General features: G+C 38.0%; 1 protein-coding gene across 18 annotated transcripts in view; it reads left to right on the forward strand.

The window, feature by feature from the left end:
* The window catches only part of LOC100117353 (kinesin-like protein KIF13A), a 1,179,147-nt gene that overhangs the window by 993,957 nt on the left and 158,818 nt on the right, over positions 1-26,372 (forward strand). For 2 of the 18 annotated variants that reach the window (XM_031928190.2, XM_032601923.1), the window contains exon 22: positions 22,763-23,164. The exons of 15 other annotated variants lie outside the window; for them this stretch is intronic. In XM_031928190.2, the coding sequence (XP_031784050.1) occupies positions 22,763-22,777 (15 nt within the window). In that variant the 3' untranslated portion in view covers positions 22,778-23,164. Of the gene's footprint in view, positions 1-22,762; positions 23,175-26,372 lie in introns of those variants that run through there. One more of the 18 variants, XM_031928188.1, reaches the window with a different exon arrangement.

The raw sequence follows: 26,372 nt of genomic DNA on the forward strand, positions 1-26,372 counted from the left end.
TGGCCTACATAGGGATAAAATATTTTTTCCAACCAGATTTTGAAGTGATCTGCAATTAAACGACTTACTAATTAACTGATCAACGATATTACAATGTAAAAATTGTTATTAGTTCCCTTACTTGTTGTTAATTTTCCAGATTTGGATGCTTCCACATACACGTTTTCTGGTCTAAATATGTTTTGTTCTACAATAGGGCCAAACTTGCCACTTGGTTCCTTTAAAACAAGAAATAGCGGTGAACAACAGTTGTCCAGTAGCTGATATTAGTGGCTGTATAGTATAACTATGCGTTGTTGCTGAAATTGACTGTACCAGACATTGCACTTGCTTTTCTCCTTCTACTGCTAATGTTCTTCCAGAATGCATTTCTAGCTGAAATCCGCTCTGATCTGTATTATACAAATTTTCGAGTCCAATCCTTGGTATACACGATTTAACGTCATCGATAAATGCTTCAGCTTTAGCCGTAAGTTCTGTACTACTTTCTAGTGTTTTTCTTGTTATGAACTTATTTATTTTCCTAGAAACTATTCGGTGTGCTTGCTTAAATTTGAGTAACCAATGTTTAGAAGCTTTGAATCTAATATCATCAAAACCAATTTCTTTTTTAGCTTGTAAGGCCCATCGAATTATATCTTCATCATGGATAATTGAACCACTGTCGAGAGCTGCTTGAAAATTATCCAGGGTATACTGACAAATTTGTGCTACTTTTTCTCTATACGTGCCACCTTTATTAATTGAATGAGCCCAACGACGTAGCTGACTAATAGATGATACTTTTTTGAATCTGTTTTGCACTGTTTTGAGACTTAAATTTTGCTTCGTTTTGCTACTTCTCCAAAATTCTACAGCTCTTTTTTTGTATTCAAAATCTAGTTCTTCATTATCTGCTGTACATTGATTTGTTGGTGCTATATCCGGATCAGGAAAATGATGTTGCACTTCATCTTCAATTATTTCCGCATTATGGTCTTTATACTCTTCTTGAAAATCCAAAGAGTCATCAGTAATCATTTCTACATCGTTGAAATCATGTGTTGCATCTATTAAAATTTCTTTTATTTTTTCGGCCAACTCTGTTTCGTGATAATTCGTGACACTATCTGGTATGTTTAACGCTTGAAAGTATGCTAATAATAAGTTTAGAACGTTTAACGGATTAATTTTCATTTTTCAATCTAAAATGAAAACAAGCGGTAAAATTTATACAAGCTGTGTTTTTGCATGTAAGGCACGACTGCTACATTTCTACCAGAATAAAACGAGTGAATGTAAATTGAATCAAATCATTAATTTATGCATTGGAGAAGAATTCTCGTTCCACTATGTGATGTTCGGAAAACTCTATTTTTGGTTTTATTCAACTTTTATTCACTTTGAAATTGAATAATGTAAATCTATATAAAATCACTAAAGAAAATTTTCTACAACTGTATGATACCACTGACAAACAAAAAGACGTACTATTCGTACTTTCCGGCATCGAACTAGAATACCCACAAAACTCACACACTGCCTAAAAAATAACACAGGCAGCTGAGGTAAACACTCGATGAAAACAATCTAAAAAAAGAACATACTGATTCGCACATATTGTCAACAACTTTTATGAGTGAAAGACATTTATCTGTGGAATTATCATTGAATGTACGATAACATTCATTAAACTAATGAATGCATATAAAATTCCCTTTCAATAACAACGTGTTCTTTAATTGCAAATGAAGTTCGAGTATTAATATTCTTTTATGTATTTTTACCAATAACAAAAATTATCATAGTAATATAATAATAATAATAAGAAGAAGAAGAATAAGCATAATTGCAATAGCAATAATAACAGTAATACTGATAATAGCAATGATAATGAAAAATAATAATAATAATTAGAATAATATTTATTATTAAATTTAGATTTTTTGATAAATTCATTAAATCGTAGCAAATAGTATTATTATGGAATTCCAGACTGTAAATATTTTACTATAGATACAATAATCATTACTTCGAGAATTCATCTAAAAAACTTTCGGCTTACGAAATAATTGTAACAATGAAAAACTCCCAAGTTTGACAACATTAAATTTTATTACAAAACGCAAAAGAGTTTGATAAACTAATTTTATTAACCTATGTTTTTTTGAAATTATGCTAATTTATAAAAGCAGAAAAATAAATAATCTTTGATTGAAAAATAAACGAGACGTTATTTGTTACATACAAAATGATAGAATAAAATATCGGTAATATGTCTATACTCGTGTCTACGGTAAAGCATAGGCCTTCGGCTTGTCTGGAGGTTAGGGGTTTGGAGTCGTTTGGTTAAAAAGCACAACCATTTAGCCTATTTGTTCTTTAGGGGTTTAGGGTTTAAGGCTCTTTAGTTCACATGTACAGGCTACAAAGATCACACATTTGTAAACAAGTTTTTTTGAAAGTTAAAATTTTTTTTCGACATTTTCGTCCACCACATTGGTTTCGCCATTTTGTATTTTTAAAATCTGATATCAGATTTGTAAAGAGCGATCTCGAAAACCCCTATATACAAACCTTCTACAAAATATTATGGATTGAAGTATACTTATAGTTATTTTGTGTTAGGGGTGGTTTACCCCCCTAAGGGGAAGCATCTATGAAAAAACCGAAAAACTTAATTTGTTTATTATAGATGTTTACAAATTTTTTCCAAATTTTTTAGTCGTTTAAAACTTTTTTATTATATAAAATTTTTTTTCGATATTTCCGTCCGCCATATTGGATCCGCCATTTTGAATTTTCAAAATCTGATACAGATTTGTAATGTGTATTGAATTACATATTTACAGTTATTTTGTGTTAGGGGTGGTTTACCCCCTTAGGGATAATATTTATGAAAACACCGAAAGACGACAACTAAATTTTGTTATTAAGGATGTTTAAACATTTTTTCCAATTTTTTTTAGTCGGTTTAAACATTTTTATTATAAAATTATGCCAAAAAATATATGTTTTCAACCCCTAAAAAATAGGGGATGCTACCCTTACTCTTCAAATCACCATGAAATACTTGCTCTTTTTGTAAGAAATAACCTCCAATTTGTTTCATTGAAAAATATTAATTTTAAGCCGAGATATTTAAAAAAAACGCTTTTTGGGGGTTAACTTTAGGTGAGGTTTTTACCCCTTAAAAGTGAAAATTAGCCGATAAAAAAAAATACGTGTCTCTTATTTTTTTATGTTCTACAACATATATGAAAATCATCAAAATCGGTGAGTTCGGGTTGGGTACCTTTCCTTGTAAGTCAAACATGTTCTTGTACTGCTCTTTCATATTTTGATTGATTTTTCTTCTATTTTTTGGGGTCTCATACTTGCCACAAATGTAACAAAAACTAACCCGTTTTGCTATAAGGCATTCTTGGTCATCAGACCTCAAGTGATAAATTCTTGTAGTATTATACTCTTCGAAAGCCAAGTTTCCCACTAACAAAGAGCTGCGGTCGCTCGATGACGACGCCTGCGGGCCCGCTTGCTCACCCTGACCAGCCGCCGATACTGGGGTTCCGAATCCCTGCATCGTAATTTTTTGCTGTTTGTCTGCCATGACGGCTCTAAAGCCTTCACCCAGGGGTTTAGCCGACCGAAAAAAAGAATCGGTCGTTTCCCACCGTCACCACCCTGGGAGCAAACAAACAGCATATTCATATCTGTTCGTATCAAGTAGGAAATACAAGTGATACAAGTGAGATGAAGATTACTGTAACATGACTTTGGAAACCTTTTGGGAAATAAGACCTTAACACAAACCCAAGATAGTCAACATCAATCGTCTTGGGACTTACACTGAGAGAGACACCCGATAATGAAGACTGCCTAATGAATCTAAAATTACACTTTTTATATTCGCATGTTGATGAGTTTCCAGAAAACCTAGGTGATTACAGCGAAGAGCAGGGAGAGAGATTTCACCAAGATATCAAGGAAATGGAGCGCAGGTACCAAGGAAGATGGGACGTAAATATGTTAGCAGATTACTGTTGGTCGTTAAAAAGAGATCTACCATCAACATCGGAGAAGCGGAAGCGTAATCCACTTCGTAGATCATTTGCCAATAAAATAGTTCGTTACCATAAAAAAGAGTAATGGGCTTAATATTTTTACGGGTATTTTATTGAATCGCATATACTTCTAACAAAGTTAAAGTAAATGAAGGAGCAGCAAACTATGATATAGTTTTAAAGGATACGATTGTACTTGCATATATATTGTTCATTGCTTTATGGTTTACATTACCTTTTGCATTGTTTCAGTTTATAACTATTTTTTTCACTCTCTTTGCGTCCATGACCTTGAACTAACCTTGAACTGACCATAAATATAACCTTATGGGACTATACTGACCCTGGATTCGGATTCAGCGACCCCAAAAACCCCTAAATGTCATGGTTTGATTTTACTTTTTATGAATCTTTATGATTTGACCTTCAACTGACCTTGACCATGACCTGATAGGGTTGTAATAAGCCCGGATTCGGATTCAGCGCCTGAAAAAATCCCAAGATATCATGGTTTTAGTGTATTTTTCATATATTTCGATAATTTGACCTTCAATTGACCTTGAGAAAGATCTGCTTGTTTAATCTGACCCCGGATTCGGATTCAGCGATCCCAAAAACATATAAGTACCGTGGTCACGTTTTTGGGACTTACAATTTTTTTTTATTGTGGGGCTGTGTTATTTGGCACGTAGCTTCCTTCCTCTAAATTTATAGTTCAAAAAAATAAAATATTGCATAAATATACAATATATTAATACTTTTAAGGCACGACAGCGACACGGCAGTGCCTTATAGTTTCGTGCACGAAAAATGTGTGAGATGCGATATCTCTCGTAATTTTTTACCGATCGGGCTGAAATTTTGGAAGGAGTCTCCTGTCGCATTAACTAAATAACTATCTTTTTTATCCAAAACTTCTACGTTTTTTTGAAATGCGGGCACAATTTGTTAAATTTTTGTGTTACACGATTATTATCTCTGAGAGACTTCAATCAATCGAGCTAAAAATGTGTGTGCAAACTCCCCTTATAATAGTTAGCTTCCAAATTTATTCTGGACTTGATCCTGCATGTATACGCAGAATTCGATCACCTCCAAAAATCGCTAAAACCGGTTTTTTAGCTTTAAATCGAATATTCTAAGCATGCTACAAAAAAAAATTAAAGGAAAAAGTTGTAGATCTTTTTCATGTTAACATAGTCATGAAAATGTCTATAACTCGAGTTTACAGCTCAAAATCGATTTTTTTACAGCTAAAAAAAACAATTATTTGCCATAAAACTTTGCGGATTTACGTTTTACATAGAAATATTTAAAATAAAAGTTGTAGACATTTTTAAAATACAACTTTTTACTGTGGCAAACATTTTTTTTAAATACTGTTTGACAAACAATAACTCTAAAAGCGATTTTGCAGAACCAAAAGCAGTACGGTGCGAGCGCGAGCACTGGCTGGCATAGCAAGCGGGGAGCGCAAGCGTCGGGGGGTATGGCGAGCGCTAAACGCGAGCGTCAGCGGTTGTGCCTTATACACAAAACGCGAAGCGTAAGGCCACGTGTGGCGCGCTAGTTTTTAATATTTTGACCGGACTTTAACAATTAACTGATGTTAACTTAATAAAATATAATTTTGTTATAAAAAAAAAAGTTATTAACTTACATACTGTATTTACATATTATTAGATAGTAGTATGAAAGATAAGTGTCAACTAAGAGAAACTTTTTAGGCACCTGTCTCCTTTACACCTCTCAACCTCACACCCTGCCCATTTAATGCATCAGCACACCCCTCCAAAACTTACACTGACACCCCAGCCATATTTCATCTTGTATATTGTAACAGAGTTTTTGGTAACTGAATCGCACAAGTGTAAATCGATAAAGAGGATTCAGACCCACGTCCCCTAGATCTCAAAGGCGCTTACTACTGAGCTAACCACCCACTACCCTGCAATCGCACCGACTAGCTGTTAGACGGGCGCTGTTTCCGTTCACCACCCGTCACAATATCAAATCATATAATTTTCATGAAAAAATTGAAACCTCAATATTTTAAATTCCATGGGGTCCTCATAACCTCATAAAACCATAAATTTTCTCAAAAAATTCAGAACTTCACTTAGCAAGTTATAATGTTTAACAAAAATAGTAATTTTAAGTTATACAGGGTATGCAGGGTGAGAGACAAATAATTTAAATCCTTATTTCTTTTAAACTGATTGGTTTAATTAGCTGCAAAAATAATTTAGCTGAGATAAGCAAAAGATCTATCTTTTCCCAAACTTTCAACTTAATTAAAGTCTTTTTACTCCCGTAATCGTATGACATAGAAAATCCATTTCTTATCGGTTTTTAATTTTTAGCTCAAAAACTAGCCGCCACAATGGCTTACAATTTTTACAGCAAATAGATATCAGCGTTTTTTGTGATAAATTTTATCATAATGTTTAACAATTTAGTTTTGGAAATATTAATTTTTTTTTTAATTACTTTTTGAATTGAACAAAACAGTCTAAAAATCTTGCGGGAAAAAAGTAAGCAATTTAATGTTCTTTTAGAAACACTATTTCTGAATTTATTGTATGAACCATATCATTAAAAAAAGCAAATATATTTTCTTAAAAAGTCAAAAAATGTCCCTTAAATGACCATAAAATGTCCAGAATCATAAAAAAATTTTCCAAATTCAGAATCAGAAAATATACATACAGAAGCTTTTGACATTATCACTAGACCCCCACCCCACCATGTGCAGGTGAGAAAGCATGGCCACTGGATCACTCACCTGTGCAGGTGAGAACCGATGAAGAGGGTCACTGCACGAGCATCCGAGAGCGACGCGCTCGTCGAAGGTCCGGGCTCCGGGCGGTAAACTCTGAGCATACGAAGCGTGCTCCAGGAGTCCTCTCAAGGCCAAGTCAAGGCGTAGAATATTCTAGTCAGGCTGACGTCGCCAGTCGACGTGTAACTTGTCGCATTTTTTCGTCAGCTCGCAAATCACATTACACCTGTTATTCTTTCTTTATGCGCGCTTATTCGTATATACTCTCATTGGACAGCATCTACGCATCTTACGCACTGCATCAATAGTTGCTGCGTATTATCTCCCTTTCTCTCTCTCTCTCTCTCTCTCTCTCTCTCTCTCTCTCTCTCTCTCTCTCTCTCCTCTCTCTCTCTCTCTCTCTCTCTCTCTCTCTCTCTCTCTCTCTCTCTCTCTCTCTCTCTCTCTCTCTCTCTCTCTCTCTCTCTTCTCTCTCTCTCTCTCTCTCTCTCTCTCTCTCTCTCCTCTCTCTCTCTCTCTCTCTCTCTCTCTCTCTCTCTCTCTCTCTCTCTCTCCTCTCTCTCTCTCTCTCTCTCTCTCTCTCTCTCTCTCTCTCTCTCTCTCTCTCTCTCTCTCTGCAGTGATGATGAATCACTGGCTGAAGCATGCATCCAATATTCAATGCAGCTTTTAAATCACAATCTTAACGCTTGTCTATTGTTCAAGAATTTGATTTTGTCTAAGCTTTTCGTTAGCATGTCTGCTAAATTATACTGAGATTCTATTTTTATAATATCAATTATGCCATTTTCGTAATCCTCATTAATGTAATAATGATATTGCACTTTGATGTGCTTCGAATTTTTTGTAAAATTTTCGTATTTTGCGATCGCGATTACGCCTGAGTTGTCCTCGTACATATTAATTGGTTTGGAAAATTTTATATTAAATAATTCGCTTAACAAGTTTCTTACAAATAGTATTTCGGTCACCGCTTCTGAAATGACAGTGTACTCCGAAAAAGTTAAGCATTTAGTTACAGTACTTTGTTTACGAGTTTTCCAAAAGATTAAATTTCCATACAGTCTAATTACAAAGCCTGTTGTAGATTTCCTATCTATACTATCTCCTGCGTAGTCAGAATCTACCATACAATCCAGTACTTTGCTTTTTACATTGTCGCAAGATTCTCATGGCATATTTATATTATCATTGGTCATAGCAGCTTTGGTAACGACTTCGATAATTTTAACACTATAGGATAACCACCAACTAAATTCGTAGTTCCAATAAATACGTGTGTGTGTGTGTGCGTTTGTATGTATACCGTAATGTTTCTGGAACTACTCCGTCAATATCAATAAAATTTGACATGCATATTTATTTTTGGATTCTGAATTTGGGAAAAACAGTTAATTTTTATTTTCTTAACTATTTTTATGGCCCTTTTTGATTTTTGAAAAACACTATTTTGCGTTTTTTTCGATCATCCTATTATGACAAACAATTCAGCTAAAATGCATTTAAAGGGGATAAAATTACCTACTTTTCCTCGTTTGGTCCTCGGGATCGACCGCCTTCTGGGTGGCGTGTCACGCAACGGGCTCACACAGCCTTACCTCACGGAACACAAGCTCTTTATCTCACCAAAGATTAGAAAAACAGCAAGATTTTTTCGTATCGCGCGAAGAGCTTGCACAGCCTCACTGCACGAAACACAAGCTCTTTTTTACCGAAGATTGGAAAAACGGCAAGATTTTTTCAGCCGGCTTCTTTGCTTTTTCAAGCCAATCATCAGATTCTGCGGAAATAGTTTAAATCGCGTTCGCTTCCCCTTTTTCTCGCGCAGCCGTCGCTGACCTCCTTAGCAACGGTTTCCCTCACTCGTCACCGTGCGGCGCCGTGGCCGCCGCCGCGCTCACTTCCCCTCACGCACTTCTCCGCCTGGCGCAGTGGTAAGGGGATTTTCTTTTTCTGACTGGGAAATTGAAAAGTGGAGGAAAATTTTTCGGACCGATTTCCCTAGACTCAGTTTTTCACGCTGATCACAGTGGTACCAAAATGTCGTATTGTTTTAGAATCAACCTGTACGTATGTATATGTGTGTGTGTGTGTGTGTGTCTATATATATATATATATATATATATATATATATATATATATATATATATATATATATATATATATATATATATATATATATATATATATATATATATATATATATATATATATATATATATATATATATGGGACGTTCCACGTCAAACGTAACAAAGCTCTGCCCAAAATTCCTTTTGATCTAAAAATTTTTTTAAATATTGAAAATTTATCATTTTTTATCTACTTTCAATTAGTGAGGGGCGTTTTTTAAAATTTTGTTTCCAGATGGAGCTACGCGTTCCCTAACCTTAAAAAATTACTACTTTACGAAATGATCAAGCTGTCAGAAATCACAAGGGCTCAGAAAAATTCTAAGCAACGACTATTTTCATGTATTTTGAGCTGCTGAACAAGAATCCGACGGTATTTTTACCGATACCTCAAGCGCTCACCCCTAACCTCAAAAAACCATCCAAAATGTCTGTTTTACTCGGTTAAGAAATTTACGTCTAGAGGAAAATTATTGACAAAGGCTATTTTTATGAATTTTGAGCCACTGAATTTGAACACGAAGTTTATTTCTTTTGGTTTCTATTAGTTAAGTACATTCGATTAAAACTAAATGCCTTTAAAACCTAAATAATTAGATGGACGTACCTTTACTTTATACATGTTAAAAACATTTTTGGATGTGTATACTGATTCATGGATTCAAAGAAATAAATAGATGAAATGGACTGATTCCTTTTGGAAAATGATTGAAATACCTGTCATTTTAGAAAATTTATTAATTTAATTAACTCGATTACGTCAATTCCATATGGCGTTCATAATGACCAAATATTACTAAACTTCATAAGTAATCAGAACAAAGCCCGCGTTGTAATTGAATTTATTCTGAAAAACCTTAGTTGGGATATTCTATAAATTACCAAAATAAAAAAGAAATTTAGCTGTTTAGCTATAAAATTATACTAAAAATAGTAGAGAACCGTTAAAGAAGCATGCTTTACAAGATTTTTCAGATTTCTACCCTTTTATATTTTATATTTTTTTACGTATTTCATATTTTGTGTAATCAAACATCTTTTCTAATTTTTTATTTTTCTGCAGTTTATAACATTTTTAAAGTTTCAAATTTTTATCAAAATAGATATCAAATGATGAACTTGGTTAATCATGAGTCAGATTTCCAAATAATGGCAGATTGGCATTTCCATGCTACTACTCATGGAAAGGGTTCATGTGACGGCGTAGGTGCCGTGTTAAAATGAGAAGCTACTTGTACCAGCTTGCAGGCCACAGCTACGGAAGCGATTTTAAATTCAAAACGACTTTATGACTGGGCGAGACAAAAGTTCCAAACAATAACATTCTTTCACTATTCCAAAAAAGATTACGAAAAAATTTCAAGATCACTAAAGAAAAGATTTTCGGCTGTACCGTCTGTCACACAAATTTCAGAAGGTCATGCGTTTTTAGTTTCTCCAGACAAAAAAAATTACTGAGTTTAGATACTCTAATGCACCAAGTCCATTATCAATAGTACAATATTAATAATTGAATTTAAAATATGTTCAACAAAATAATACAAATATACAAAAATAAAAGTAATAATTAAAAAACTTTAAAAAACAAAAAAAAGAAAGTAATGCGGGCTTTGTAATAAAGACAGTCTCAACCCTGTAAAACGCAGAAAGCTTTCATAGGAATCAATAAAAAAATTGGACATTATAAACCATATTATCAGTAATCAGTTACATTATTTAAGTGCACTGAAGTAAATTAAACAAAATAAAATTTAGCTTCGTGATCAAATTAAGTGGACCAAAATTCATAAAAATAGCCTTCGTCAATGATTTTCCTCTAGATGTAAATTTCTTAACCGCGTAAAAAAGAGATTTTGGATGGTTTTTTGAGGTTAGGGACGAGCGCTTGATGTATCGGTAAAAAATACAGCCGGTTTCGTGTTCAGCAGCACAAAATACATAAAAATACTCTCTGTCAATAATTTTCCTCCCGTCGATCACAGGATAAACCTCTCAACTGCGTGAAAAAGCAATTTTGGGGGGTGTTTTTTGAGGTTAGGTACGAACCCTTGAGGTATCGGTAAAAAATACCATCGGATTCTTGTTCAGCAGCTCAAAATACATGGAAAGAGTCGTTGCTTAGAATTTTTCTGAGACCCTGTGATTTCTGACACCTTGATCATTTTGTAAAGTAGTAATTTTTTAAGGTTAGGGAACGCGTAGCTCCGTCTGTGAACAAAATTTTAAAAAACGCCCCTCACTAATTGAAAGTAGATAAAAAATGATAAATTTTCAATATTTAAAAAAATTTTTAGATCAAAAGGAAATTTGGGCAGAGCTTTGTTACGTTTGACGTGGAACGTCCCATATATATATATATATATATATATATATATATATATATATATATATATATATATATATATATATTATATATATATATATATATATATATATATATATATATATATATATATATATATATATATATATATATATATATATATATATATATATATATATATATATATTCTGTGGGGAAAAAATTGACGCCAGCGTTCGTATTCTATAATAAAAAAACAGAGGGGTTTGCAAACTTTTGGACAGTGAACCATCCAAAACTTATATGTTAAATTGTGTATCAAAAACCGCCTCATACATCAGTAGGTAGATTATACTGTATATTAAAACAATATGTTATTTATGAGACCTATACATTTAGTTGGAGGAAGCTACGTGCCAATGAATTGGCAGCGGTTCGTCTGATTGTATCACGTCATGGATTTTTAAATCAACAAATTCTTGTCTTCTCAAGTCACCAGCAATCCCAAAAATTAAAGCTACCTTCGTAGTTAGGAATTGGTCATCTGGTGCACTACTAAGGAATCCTGAGATGTTATCTTTCGTAAAAACTAATGGTTTTTTGGGTTGATATCCTGAACATCGCTTTTTTAAAAAGATTATCAATTTGTTATAAGTGCTAATATCAGTCATTTTGTAAGTACTGATTGTGGTGCGCAACATTGAATATGTAGCCCATAAACTGGATGGTGCGTAGCTCTTTGCAAGATCAGTGAAATAAGCAAGCATTAGATCCTCGCAAAAAGAGTTGGTACCGTTTTCCTTACACCAGTTTTTGAAAGTATTGTAACAAGCTGTATATATTAGCTTTGACTTTTTTGGCAATAGATTCAGAGAATTTTTTTCGATACTAGCAAATAAACATTTTCAATGTATTCTCTTCGTTAAAATCTTCTTAAACTAGTCTCGTTTTATATACATTGTTATTTTTCCTCTTATAGACCCATTTTACATCAATGATTATTTTGTCGTTTGGTCTTTCAACAACTTTCCATGTATTATTTTTCATTGAACTATTGATCTCTGAATCCATAGAAATTTCTAATTTTTATAATCACTGGAGTTCATTGCCTCCTCAAATGTATTTGGTGCATTTGTGACGAGGCCAATCTAGGGGTGAAAATTCGCGTCTAAACCCCGTCCCGAAGCCTCGACACTATTATTTTATTAAGTAGATTTTGGAGAGAGTTCCGCGAGGATTCCGGCGTTCGGGTTACAGAGGTGTGTAAAGGTAAGAAAATCACAATAACTCATTCGATTCTAGTCAAACTCTTTTATTGCTCGCTTTGGGTTATACACTGCGGCCGTCGGCCACCCACTCTCTCGAGGCTCGCTATCCGCTTGTGCTCGCGTCTCTCTCTCTCTCTCTCTCTCTCTCTCTCTCTCTCTCTCTTTTCTGATGAGTACAGTTGACAGTTCTGCTGATCCATCATTTTTTTGTACTGCTTTTTTGCTGCTTCTTGCCTTTGGGCCCTCTTCTGTTGTAGATAGTTGCACGCTCCTTTTTGCAACCTTCACGACGATACATAAATCGCAGAAGGCTGCAGAAGAAGCAGGAAACGAAGATATTTCTGTTTCAGATCCGTCCCCAGACTCCAAGGGCTCTTCCGCACGCAGGAGCATTTCGTTCTCTTCCCAAGGGAAGATCACTAAGGGGGGAGTACCTGTGGTGGTTGCTCCATCCCGATAGCTAACGACACCACGCGGTCGCCACAAACAAACCCTCGTCCCACGGGAGATCTTCTAGAGGGCGCTGCCCTCCCTGTCAGCGCCTCGCGTCTGAGCGTAACTCGCCGTTCGCTCTCTCGCTGATCGACCCTGTCACGCTGCACATCGTCAACCGCCATAGTCTCGAAACTCGATGCTACAAAATCTCTCGAGCCAAAACGTGTAACCACCACGCGATCTCTAAGTTATAATAAATCTTGAAAAACCGAAAGTGAGGAAGTGTTAACTTTATTACGCGCCAAATCTCTGACAAATGATTCCCGCTAAAAATGCTCCCAAACAACAGCAGCTGGTGAATAAGAAGACGAGGTCAGCACCGCCATCGGCCAACACATCGAGAAATCCCTCGCCAACTCACTCGGCCGGAGTAACAACACCTACGCCGTCCGTTGAGGCCGCTTTGAGGGACATTCGCGGAGCTCTCGACGATATACGTAATGCTCAAACGGAGGCTCTCAAGACCCAGAAGATCGTGTCGGAGAGGATTTCTAAAATTGAGCAGCGTCTGAGCCCGCTGGAGAAGCGACTTAAGGCCCTCGATAAGCTGCTTGCACTCAAAACTCGCATACACAATGCTGAGTCCACCATCACCGAGCTGCAGGCACAAATCCAAGATCTGTCATCGAGGAGTCCGACAATGCAGCAGGACAACGGCAGCACTGTGTCCAACACTGCCGAGATTTGCAGCCTACGCAGTGAATTGGCTGAGGTCAAGAGGCGCCAGGAGCAGACCTTGAACAGTGTGGTCGTTGTCATGGGCTTGTACTATACTCGTGAAACCTCACTGTACCTCCTCGCTTTCACAGTTATGAACGCGCTTGACCTCACGGTCCTCAGAAGAGATGTAGCATCCGTCAGGAACATGGGAAGGCTTGATGCTATAAACAGCTCCGCCAGGGGTGACGGCAGACTGCCACCACTAGCCGTCACCCTATCTTCAAGTGCGCTTGCACGTTGGATCGTTGTCGCCAAAGCCCGAAAATGCAGGCCACACACTAGCGAATTAGACGCTACCTTGCTGGAGATGGCTAAAGCTCTGAGTCCTGACCATCAAGAGCTCATAAACATCAATGAGCTGCTTCCCTCAAACGTCCATAAGCTGCGTACAAGGGCTAGGCTGGAGGCCAATAGGAGGCAGGGCTGCCGAACTTTCGTCAGAGATGGGAGACTCTACATGCGCTGCAACGAAGACAGCGAGCGTGCTACCATCATCACCACCGACGCAGAGCTGGAGACTTTTTTAGCCCGGTTTCCACCCGCTGCCAACATTGTCCAATACTGAGGCTACAGCACAAACACACACACACACACACACACATACATCATTCCACCACACCCACCATCAAGTTCATCTGCCACGTCTTCATCCAGTTATAAGGTATCTCTGTCCGAAGGTCTACGAGTTTGTCATTTTAATGCGAACTCGCTTACGGGTCACATTGAGATGATCAGGCTTTTCTTATCCACTCGCTCTCCATTCCACGTAATAGCTGTTACTGAGACCTGGTTGAGCGACAAGGTAACGTCCATCCCTTCACTGGACGACTACCTACTGTACAGATGAGAGAGAAACAGAAACGGAGGAGGTGTGGCCCTCTACATACATAAATCACTGACAGTTAGCGTTATTTCATCATCTGACGGTGAATGGTCTGGCAAGCCAGGCAAGCCTGAATATCTCTTCTGTGAGGTATCGGCAAAGGGAGTCTCTTCTATCTTCGTGGGGGTTGTGTATCGTCCACCTCATGCTCCATTCTTCCAAGGCTCTAACTTTATAGACCAGCTTACAACCCACATGCACAACTATTCCACGGAGGTCATAATGGGAGACTTAAACTCCAACCAACTTTCTTCATCTGAAGATGCCAAGTTCATCAAGGCCTTCATTGATGAAAACTCCCTTTCATCTGTTTCCTATGGTGCCACGCACCTCATACAGGGTTCTGATACCTGGCTTGACTTGTGTCTAATCGACGAGCAGGATCGCCTGCTGTCATACTGGAAGCAAATTCACCTTTCATCAACGGACATGACCTTATCACGGCCACTCTCGACGTACAGATTCCACGATACGTACCTAACACATACTCTTACAGAAACTTTCTTAGCGCATGTGACTGGTCATCTCTCACCGCTTCATCACTCGAATGCATATCTACACTTAACGCTACACTCACTAACGCCGTCAATCATCTCGCCCCATTACGGACTGTGACACCAAGAAGACAGCGTCACCCGTGGTTCACCACGGCTCTTCGTGACATTGTATCTGAGAGAGATAGACTTACAGGCGTTTCAGGGACTCCAGGCTCGATTCGGATTTCCGCATATATAGACTAGCTAGAGTCAATACTCACAAACAAGTCGAAAAAGCCAGGCTCAATTACTACTATTCACGCCTGTCAACCTTGACTGATGTTGCCGAGATCTGGAGAGAGCTGGAGAAACTTGGAATTTCTGCCACCAAGGCCCCTTCACCATCTCGCTTTAGCACAGATAAACTCAGCAAACATTTCAGCTCGATCTCCAATGATCCGTTAGCTCTTGCTGTTGAGGATCTTCTCACCCTGGAAAGTCTTGACCTCCCGGAACATTTCGAGTTCAGCACCATAACGGAATCGGATGTGTTGGCTGCAGTATCACACTTCGAAACTCAGGCCAGGGGAAGCGACGGAATCCCTCAAGTTGTCATCTGAAAAGCATTGCCAGTTCTCGCTCCCCTACTAAGTCATATTTTCAACCTGTCTCTGAGCGATCCCTGTTTCCCATCTGCCTGGAAATTGTCGCTTGTGCGTGTACTCAACAAAGTCAGTTCACAAACAGCCCAGACTGACTACCGTCCGATTTCACTTCTCTGCTTTCTCTCCAAGGCCCTGGAGTGGCTGGTGCACAGGCAAGTCTTACAATACCTTGAATCAAGGCTCTTACTAGACAACTATCAAACAGGCTTCCGCACTGGCCACAGTACTCAGTCTGGCCTAATTAAGCTAACTGAAGATGTCAGGGTCGGGATAAACAAAAAGAAAGTGACGCTTCTCCTCCTCTTTGACTTTAGCAAAGCGTTTGACACTGTATGTCACGTCCGGCTCCTGAGAAAGCTACCCACCTTCGGCTTCTCTAAGCAGGTCATCTGCTGATTTGCCTCCTATCTCACTAGGAGAGAGCAGGCCGTCGTTTGTGACAATAGCGAGCGTTCCTCTCCGCGGCGTCTTATCACCGGCGTCCCGCAGGGCTCCGTCTTAGGTCCCTTGCTGTTCGCATTGTACATCAACGACATCGGTTTCTGCCTTGATTCCGATGTTTCCCATCTTATCTATGCGGATGACTTGCAAATTTACAGTCAATGCTACCTCGAAGAGCTCGATTCTTTATCAAACAAGATGAGTGCTAATGCTGAGAGGATAATGGGCTAGGCTGCGCAAAACAGGCTTAAACTTAATGTTAATAAAACCAAAGCAATTGTCCTGAGCTCCCCTAACTACATAAATTTAATTCCCTTAACAGCTAACACTTTCATTAATATCGGGGGTGTCCAGGTCAGATTTGAATCCTCTGTGCGTAATGTGGGATTGGTGCTTGGGACTCTAAACTCACGTGGAAGAAGCACGTTACACAAGTGTGTAAGTGTGCTCACTCGCTAATGTATAGGCTCTACTTCTTCAGAAAGAGTACCAATCTCAGGTTGCGCAAGCATCTTGTGCAAGCGCTCCTATTTCCGATCATCGACTACTGTTCTCTTGTATACTGTGACCTGACGCAGGAACTCGACTTAAAACTACGGAGGCTCGTGAATACGGGAATTCGATACATCTATGGTGTAAGGAGAGATGAGCGCATCTCCCCGTACGGGCGGGAGCTGCAGTGGCTAACCATTGCCGGACGCATGAAGTACTTCACAGCTTGTTTCCTACGTAAAATGTTTAACTCGGTCGTACCATCATACGTACTGGCCTATTTTAACTTCCGCGTCACACTCCGGCCTGTGAGGTGACATCTCTGAAAATACCTGCTTTCGCGACGGAGACGCTGAGGAACTCGTTCCATATCAGCGCTTCATACTTATGGAATAACCTGCCATCACACATCAGAAACACTTCATCTACCGTCACTTTCAGAAATCTTGCTAAGGAACACTTTTTTCAACTCGAAAACACATAACTCACGAACATGCACACACCTACTTTCTCGCTTATTCCACCTTCACCATCGCCATGCTTTCACACTATACATACTCTAAATATACCTCAATCTATTGTTATTTATCTTCTTACTTTGTAATGCTGTATACATACAATCTTACAATATAATGTACGCAAAATAAAACTAATTAATCTAATATAATCTAATCTCTCTCTCACACACACACACACTCTCACTTAACTCACGCGTTTACACCGTCACGGCACGCTGAACAGAATCAGGGCTCAGCCTGAGTAAGTTTAACTTACAGGTCGTACAAAAGACGCTGGCTTCTGGCTGCTTCCGGGTCTGTCTTGGCGCTGCTCGTCCCGTCTTCTTCCTCGCCTCGTCTTCTTCTTTTGCACCTCCCGGTCCAGGACTGGCCCTGCGTCAATGGATCGATTTCCTCAACGTCCTCGTCGCATTGGCCTGTAATGTATGCGAGATGGTCGTCTTTTTCCTCTCGTCTCTTCGCTCTCCTTCACACTCCCACACACCCTCACTCTCCGTCGAATCCTCGTATCGCACACGCGAACGCGCTCTCCCGAACACTCACAATTTCACACCTTGAATTCGCGATGTACAGAAAAAGCTAGTACGACTGTTACACCGATACATGCGTCTCGGGCAACGGTCAAACAAAAAGTATTGCGCTGCGCCGGCCGCCGCGGCGATGTGCGCTCTCTCCGTTTTGGCCCGGTCAATCAGCGCGCACGAATCGTACAGTTCATACGACCGCGCTTAACTCGCACCCCGACTAGACTAATATCGGGCTAGTGGCCGTCGATACGGCCCCTTCCTCCGACGGCTCGCCTCCCCGCTCACGCTCGGTTCGCGTCCAGCAACCTGCTCCCCTGCGATGCTCAACGCGAATACCCGCTGACACACGCTACAATTTTCCACGAATTCTCCGGACGCAGTCGGAGTTACAAGGATTCCACGAACACTCTTACACTCTGTTTCTTCTTCTTCTCCCCGAAGTCGCTGCTTCCATGAATCCTTGTCGTCGCTCCTTGTTCCCCGGCTTCCTAGACTCCTCACCAAAAGCACTTGCACCGAAAAACAGAGAAACACATACGAGTAGCAACAATTCGCGCACACGACACAGAGCACGCCGAAGGACACGGCGCACGACGAGTCGCCTTATCGCACATTTGCATCAACATAATTTATATAAATAAAATGGGGTACTGGATTTCCATACCTATTTAAAGGACTTTTCTTTCCAGCCGATTTTCTTTTTATTGTTAAATTTTTACTACCTTTATTTTCAATTATAAGGTCATTCTGATTATTATCTTTATTTTCTCTGAGGGTGTAAGTAGATGAAAATAAATCAGTTTCGTTTAAATTTACATCATTTTTATTAGTTTCATTTTCCAGTATTTAATTTTCTTTATTTACAGATTCGCTATAATCTGTGTCTTTGTCATCATCAAATTTATGTAAACAGGTTAATTCGATATTTTTTTCAACTACTTGAACATGTCTTGCATTCATTATTCTACCATTTACTAAGACTCTATAACCATTTTCTACATAATCTACTAATATACCTAATTGAGCTTTATCGCCCCATTTACTTTTTCTCAACGCTTTTGGTACTCTTACAAAAACTCGACTACCATAAATTTTTAAATGTTCAACGTTTGGTTTTTTTTTCAAAAAATATTTCATATGAAGTTTTATTCTCCACTGTATTTGCAATAGTACGGTTTTATAAATAAGCTACTGTTTTTATAATTTTTTGCCAATAATGAAATTTTTGCTTCTCTTATCAAACATCTGCTAATATCCATTGCGGATCTATTATATCTTTTTGCTACTCTCTTCAATTTATGAACGTAGGGTGGGCATGGTAATAATTGTAACTAGTATTTTCGTGCTACCCCAGTTATTGTGCGATTCCTCACCCGGGGCTTGGAAAGTAACCCGATGGTGCCAGACGCTCCGCGTGAGCGTCAGAGTCTCGCGACTCTTTGTTTCCCGATGCGAGGTTTTGCGCGATGTTTGTGCTCGGCTAGCTGCAGCTCCAAAAACGGTAATGAGAGAGCGTGGTTCGGGATAATAGAAACACGTGTATTATCAGACGGAACTTTGTATTCTAATTAAATTCTTACAATTTCTACCCAAGATTTGCACAACTTATTGAGGCAATCCGTGAATAAAGGCAACCTTAACAAGCAGATATCCGTACACGAAAGATATCCCGCGTGACTCGCGCGCGTCTCAAGGCTCAAGAAGCAACTTGATAACACACTCGTTTAAACGTTTCGTCTCTCACTCATTTTTACACTTATGTCGCACGTGAATACCACAAACGCCAAACGACTTATCCTAAGATTGCCCCACCAAGTATTACCTTACACTTTCACAAAATCCTTAAATCTGCACTTTACCTTCAATTGAAAATTTTCTTCTATCGACAGACTTTTCAACACGAAAATTCAGGGCGTAAGATTACGCCATTCACTCGTTAATACTGGCTTCAATATCGCTCGACCGTATTTATTAAACGGGCGCCAGGTAGAACGAATTTAACTTTAGACAAAATTCACTAACACGTTGCCGGCTAATGGAGACTTCTTATCTCTGAGGAGATTCGGCCGTGGATAAAGTCGGTGGAAAAATTATCACACTTTATATTGACAAACTGAAATTACACGTCTTTATTTTTAGTTAGTTATGCGGTTCACAACAAAGCATTGAGTGAAATTCGGCGGCGAACTTAAACCCGAGTGATACGCTTTCGCGAACGAAACTTCCGACGGTTACACAGAATGGCTCCGAGCAAGCCTACTCCCGGCAGTATGGCTATGAAATTCTTAGACGAATACTTTACTTGGTCTACCTCTGTATATACTCTCTGCTAATTTTTGTTCCTCTCGTTCGGATGATGTCTTGTGCTCTAAAAATTCCGTCGTGAACAAAGAAAAAAACTACTTTAATTCTTGGCACTACCGAGGGGGGGGGGGGGGGATCTGTTCCTGGCTGTATTCCGAAACCTCATCTATTTTTTACAAATCTTCAACTGCTTTCTTCTAATTCTCGTACCCAAGTGTCCGAGTTACCTCGGCGAATTGCAACACGAGGTCTCGCATACAATTACGCGCATGCGCTATACATACTTCATTAATTTATCGTTATTTTACAAGTTTTCTGGCAAAACATTTTGCTCAGAAACACACTTTCGCGAGTCAGTATCACTCCTTCATTCAGTACATAATTTTCGATTTGCAAATTACATTATCTCATTCCGGCTAAATAATTCGCATACTCATGCGTCGACTCTCACACACACACACACTCTCGGCTTATTGGTGAGCTGCGAACGGGTCAGCGGGACGCATGTCCCCCTCCCAGCGGTTCGCTCTCTTCTCCGTTCACGCTGGTTCGGCGCTACGCTAGCTTCTTCCACGTAGTGTATGCGTGTAAAGCGGCGGGATTGTAGTAGTGTGGCGTGGTCTGCTACTCTCTCTCTCTCTCTCTCTCTCTCTCTCTCTCTCTCTCTCTCTCTCTCTTTCTTTCCGACGGGAACTAGTGATGATCATTTGACTGCTATTTCTCTCTCTCCTTTCTACAAAACCGATTCCCAATGCTTTTAGTACCAACTCATAGAGTGGTACAGCTCCGGCAGAGAGTAGCATGGAAGAGAGAGAGAGAGAGAGAGAGAGAGAGAGAGAGAGAGAGAGAGAGAGATTCTACCTCGACGATCACCCCGCGTAAATTGCGTATCAGGTTTACGAGCTAAATTTATAAGTCTTTTAAAAATAGGGAAATTTCACAAGTTCGAGAAATATTTGAAAATATTCAAGTTTTTTATCTTTTAAGGCATAAATTGCTCGTGAGAAGAGACTAGTCGCTTAAGTTGCGCTGGAGCTAATGAGCTAGTACGGGCTTTACGGGTCCTTTTATAGGCCACGGAGAGAGCGGGGATTGAGCTGCCGGAAAAACTCTCACATTCATACTTGCACGCATACATACACACCTATATACAAAAATCATTCATATATTTATAATTCAATGCACGCGCCGCGCCGCTGCTCGCTCGCTACTCCTACTCTTATTACAATTGAGCCGCTGCGCTCGCCGCTCGCTCTATATAGATATACGCGCGTGTTGCGCGCTCTCCCCGCTTTCTGCTGCTTCCTGCTGCTGCCGATGGCTTGCTCGTGGCGCTGCTGGTGTTGCGCTCAACTGTTTCCTGTGGCGTGACATTATACGCGCGTATAATCTCAAAAGATATTCAGTAAATTTTAGTTTTTATTTTTCATAATTTTTTGCGGAGCTTGTACGGGGTGTTACAAAACTCACTTTATTTTAAATATCTCTTATATCACACGAAGGTAGATATGTGGGATAGAATAAGATACCAACCATCGTGCCGCTACCATGTTAGAATTGAGGGTCGATTAATAAATATACTCTGTGAGGTTTAATAGTATATTATAAAGTGGCAATAGCCACAAGTCGGCGGTGCGTCCGATTAGCTCGGAGTCTTACAGTAGAGAGAGAGAGAGAGAGAGAGAGAGAGAGAGAGAGAGAGTATACAGTAGAGCGTTTACAGTATAGCCTAACAGTAGCGTAGCGAGCGCTTGTACAAAGTATAGAGTCATATGCGCGGACTCGTGTCGTTGCACTAAATCGTCGTCAACCAAGAGATGGCGCGACGTGTACTAATTTGAGTATATTATCACGATCATATATATTTACATATTACAACACTATGAATTTTAAATAATTAAATAAAGTTAAACGTTGTTCAACACGCGTATCTGCCAACGAAAAAAATTCTGGAATTAGAAGTAGAAACAAAGTTTAAAATAAATAAATAAAATTTATGTTGAATCAGATGATTGTTTCGGTATTTTCATCAAGAGTTTTAAAATATTTAACAGATAATCAAGATTATTTAAACAAGTTATTAGCTCAGTCTCTAGAAGGAAAAATTTATTTACAATATTTTGGTGGTGTTACAAATAAAGTACAATTTGGAAATTTTTTAAATAATTGTAAGAGTCATACTAGTATATACTTATGTGTTATCTCAAATGCGAAGAGAGATGAAACGGCGTAGCGTATCGAACTATGAAAAGAGGAACGCATCACGCTGCACTGCATATTATTTATGAAAACTTATCCTGTACTGTACACTACCATTATACTGTCTACGTGACCCTTTGAGTATATAAAGCCTAAGGATCATTAGATAGACCCATATAGTTCTAGCTCATCCGCTCATGCTAAGACATCTTATCCGTTCCTGCGTTAGCCGCATTCAGAGTTTTTTATTTTTTATCGTATTTATCAGTAAGTACCAAAATATTGTTCTATTTTGAAGATTTTTGAATTTATGTCATATAGTAAACGAAGAAATCATGTCGATATTAGCGCAGCTTGTTTGCTTAAATGAAATGAATACTTTGAAAAAATTATTATACATATATGTACAATGCGCTTATGCAAGCTGACTCAGCTGCATGTACCCGCATTTCATTTTAAAATCGTAGAAAATGGGTATCTTTCTGTCATTTTTAGTAAATATATTTTTATTGCAGGAATTAGAAAAATGAGCAGCAGTAGTGGCTATGAAAATAACAGCAATGCTACCGGGAGCAGCGGCGGCTTATCCAACGGGGAGTATATTTTTATATTTCAAAGAGTGCACCTGCAGAATGGAGTAATCCTCCTCTCGCCGAACTGCGCTCTATTAATTTGGCTATAGACCAGTATGACGATTATGTGTTTGAAATTTTCATGGTCATAAAAGCCATACCAACGCGTCTGATGAAAGTATTCAACATTTTCAGCTTCAAAAAAGTGTCAAGTTTACCGAATCAGTTCTAAATAAAATATATTCAAATATGTAGTGCAACGTTTTTAAAATGTTAAGTGTAGTGCCGTGTGTAGCAATTTAACCGCTCTTGGAATACATTACAGTGGTTAAATAAAAATGAAATGAAAAACAAATAACAATTTTTGTACACTCGATGGTAGCGGATTTCCGTGGAACGTTTCTGCAATGAAGTAGTCGTATTGATTAGTTTTTTTTATTCAAGTTAAACCCTCTGATTGAAGCATTTGAAAAAAAACTTTCCACAAGAATCCGCTACCACTGAGTGTACATAAATTTTATGATCCTTGTTTCTCCTTATGCACGTAATTTTAGTTATTGATTATTCAATTATTAGAAATTAAAAAAAAAATTTTGTATTATATTTTTAATCTTAATCGAAATTATTTTCAATTATACTAATGCTATTTAACTTTGATTATGATTTTTTATTTTAATTTTGATTTCAAATTTAAATTTTGGTTTTTAATCGTTTAAAATGTTTTGTATCTAAAACGTGAATGATACAAGAAGTATAATACGCTCCCTATATTTATATATTTTCATGATACCCTTGTTCAAAATAATGACGTCATTAAATGACGTTAAATGACGTCATTAGATGACGTCATTTGAAGCTACAGATTGGAACCTTTTATGACGTCATTATTTTCAACAGGTTGTACTTCTAAATACTTCAAAATTGATGAAATGGTTGTCTATATAGGTGCTACCATCCAGATGGTAGTACGGAAAATGGGGGCTAACGCCAAAGAAATATTGTTTTTTAATTATTGTTGTAAAATTATTTGAAATCATTAATTTCTTGGCAATTCTGAATTCCGATGCGCGCACTGCGTGTCTCTCTCACTCTTGAGCTTAACTTGTGAAAATAATGATATTTAACGAACGATGAGTAGCCCCTTGGCAGGCGCGTATAAATTATCGCGATAAAGCGTGAATAACAATGATGATATCGATCATCGCGTTGCATTTTGGTTGTGTTAGAGGCCACTCAATTATCAAATTGATGAAAAAAAACCGCTGCCGATCCTTTTGCGCGTAGCTTCCTTCAAGACTATGTATTGCTTTAATATCAGAATTGTTTTTACTTTATATATAATTCTTTAAAGTTTTTTTACTTCTTGACATTCGCCACGATAACGCGCGCCAATTGCTAAAGAGAAACAAAAGGACTCCGAGTCTGCTTCATAAAAGGACTTGGAATTAAAGTAGTATATATAGTTATAATAACCTTTAATAATCATGATTTTTAAAAATAGTCCAACATTTAGTTTTCAAGTTATAATGATTAGGATGGTTTGTGGAACGCGTCTAAAATCACTAGTAATCGAAAAATCACCATGAAAAAAACGCACATGCGTAACTAACAATCTTGTTTTTTACATATTAGTAGAAAAAAAACCAGAAAATACGAGCCTAGGTATAGATTAAAATCCATTTCATAGAAGCTGAGATCGGAGCGATGCAGTTTTCAGTTGTATAAAGTATACAGGGTGAAAAAACAAAATTTTGAAGCCTAATATCAAGTGGCGCGGCAGCGCCACGATGGCGTGTTTGAGAAGCAGACGAGCTTTGGCGCCCGCGATACTATTTACTTCTATATTGGTAACCGATATTTTACTTTTAAAAAAACGATACTTTCCATAATTGCTTTTAAGTGATTATTATATATTATCACATTCGTGTGCTAATCAGTGATTTTTAATAGAAGTTGTCAAAATAACGCTGTCATTTATATAATATAAACAATCTTGTACATGATTTGCTCAAATCATTATCGTTTTCTCCAGTGTAAAAGGACGTTGAAGTTAGCCGCCTCCAGTGTGAAAGGAAGTGAAGTGAGCTGGGCATAGAAATGATAGGGAATTTGCTTTTCCACCTTTTTTACATATCCTCATATAATAATATATTACGATATTTAGAATTAAGAGGTTGCCGGTGCATACTCTGCGTTACGGAGCTGTAACAGTAACTAGCTTGCCAGGGTAGCCGATGACAAGGTTCAGGTTGTTAGCGGTGTCTTGGTATAAACATCATTAAAGTACGGTGTCTAGTTGTACAGGGTGGCCAATGACGAGGTCTAGGTGTCGCGCTCCGTGGTTTTTTGTGTCTAGGTGTAGAAATGATTCGAGGGTGGTGTATATCAGAACAATCAGTGATTTCATGTTAGTGATAAAAATGTTACAAAATAGCTGTGGTCGAAAATTGCTAAAGATACTTATTTTATTAAAAAAAAAAATTAACTTTTATAAAAGTAGAAGGTTAGGCAAGATTGATATATTCCGCAACGAAATTACAGATAGAAAAGAACTGAGATCAATCAAACAAAGTCAAGTTTATTATATTTATTCGTAATGAAGCAAGGAACAACTTTTAAAATAATTACTACGTTACTTGCCATGCCCGTTTTATTTTGTTTATTGGTGAACAACTAAAATTTTCTTTTTATGTATTAGAACGTCATACGAACACCATAAGTACAATGAAACGTGCATGGCAAGTTACGTAGTAATTATCTTATGAGCTGTTCCTCGCTTCATTACGATTAAATATAATAAACTTAACTTTGTTTGATTGATCTCAGTTCTTTTCTATCTGTAATTTCGTTGCGGAATACATCAAACTCGCCTAACCTTTTATTTTTTTAAAAGTCAATTTTTTTTAGAGATTTTAGTCCTTTAAAGTAAATTATTTTGCAAATTAAATATTCGCCCTAAAAAAAATGTAAGCGTCTTAAGCACCTTTTGACTATGGTTTTTTTTTGTAAGATTTTCATCATTAACATGAAAACACTGATTGTTCTGTCGCAAAATATTAGAATGGTGGCTATGATTGATAATGCATGTTAAAAAAATTTAGATAGGTGTAAATTTTTGCTGTCCATAAATATTATTATTACACTAAGACACCAAAAACTACGAAGTGCACTACCTAGACTTCGTCATCGGCCACCCTGTACACCTAGACGCTGTCTTCATATAATTTATTTTCCTGGATACCGAAAATTACGGAGCGCACTACCTAAACCTCGTCATCAGCCACCCTGTACACCTCGACGCCGTCCCCAAATGATTTATTTACCTAGACACCAAAAACCACGTTACGAACTGCCTAGACCTCGTCATCAGCCACCCTGTACACCTAGACGCCGTCCTCATATGATTTGTTTTTCTGTACACCGAAAAATACGGAGCGCCCTTGAATGATTTTTATACCCAGACACCAAATACCATGGAGCGCACCACCTAGACGTCGTCTTCGGCAACCCTGTACCTCTAGACACCTTCTCTGAATGATTTTTACACTTCGAC

The sequence above is a fragment of the Nasonia vitripennis genome (assembly GCF_009193385.2).
Source record: "Nasonia vitripennis strain AsymCx chromosome 4 unlocalized genomic scaffold, Nvit_psr_1.1 chr4_random0004, whole genome shotgun sequence".
In the NCBI taxonomy this organism is placed as follows: Eukaryota; Metazoa; Arthropoda; class Insecta; order Hymenoptera; family Pteromalidae; genus Nasonia; species Nasonia vitripennis.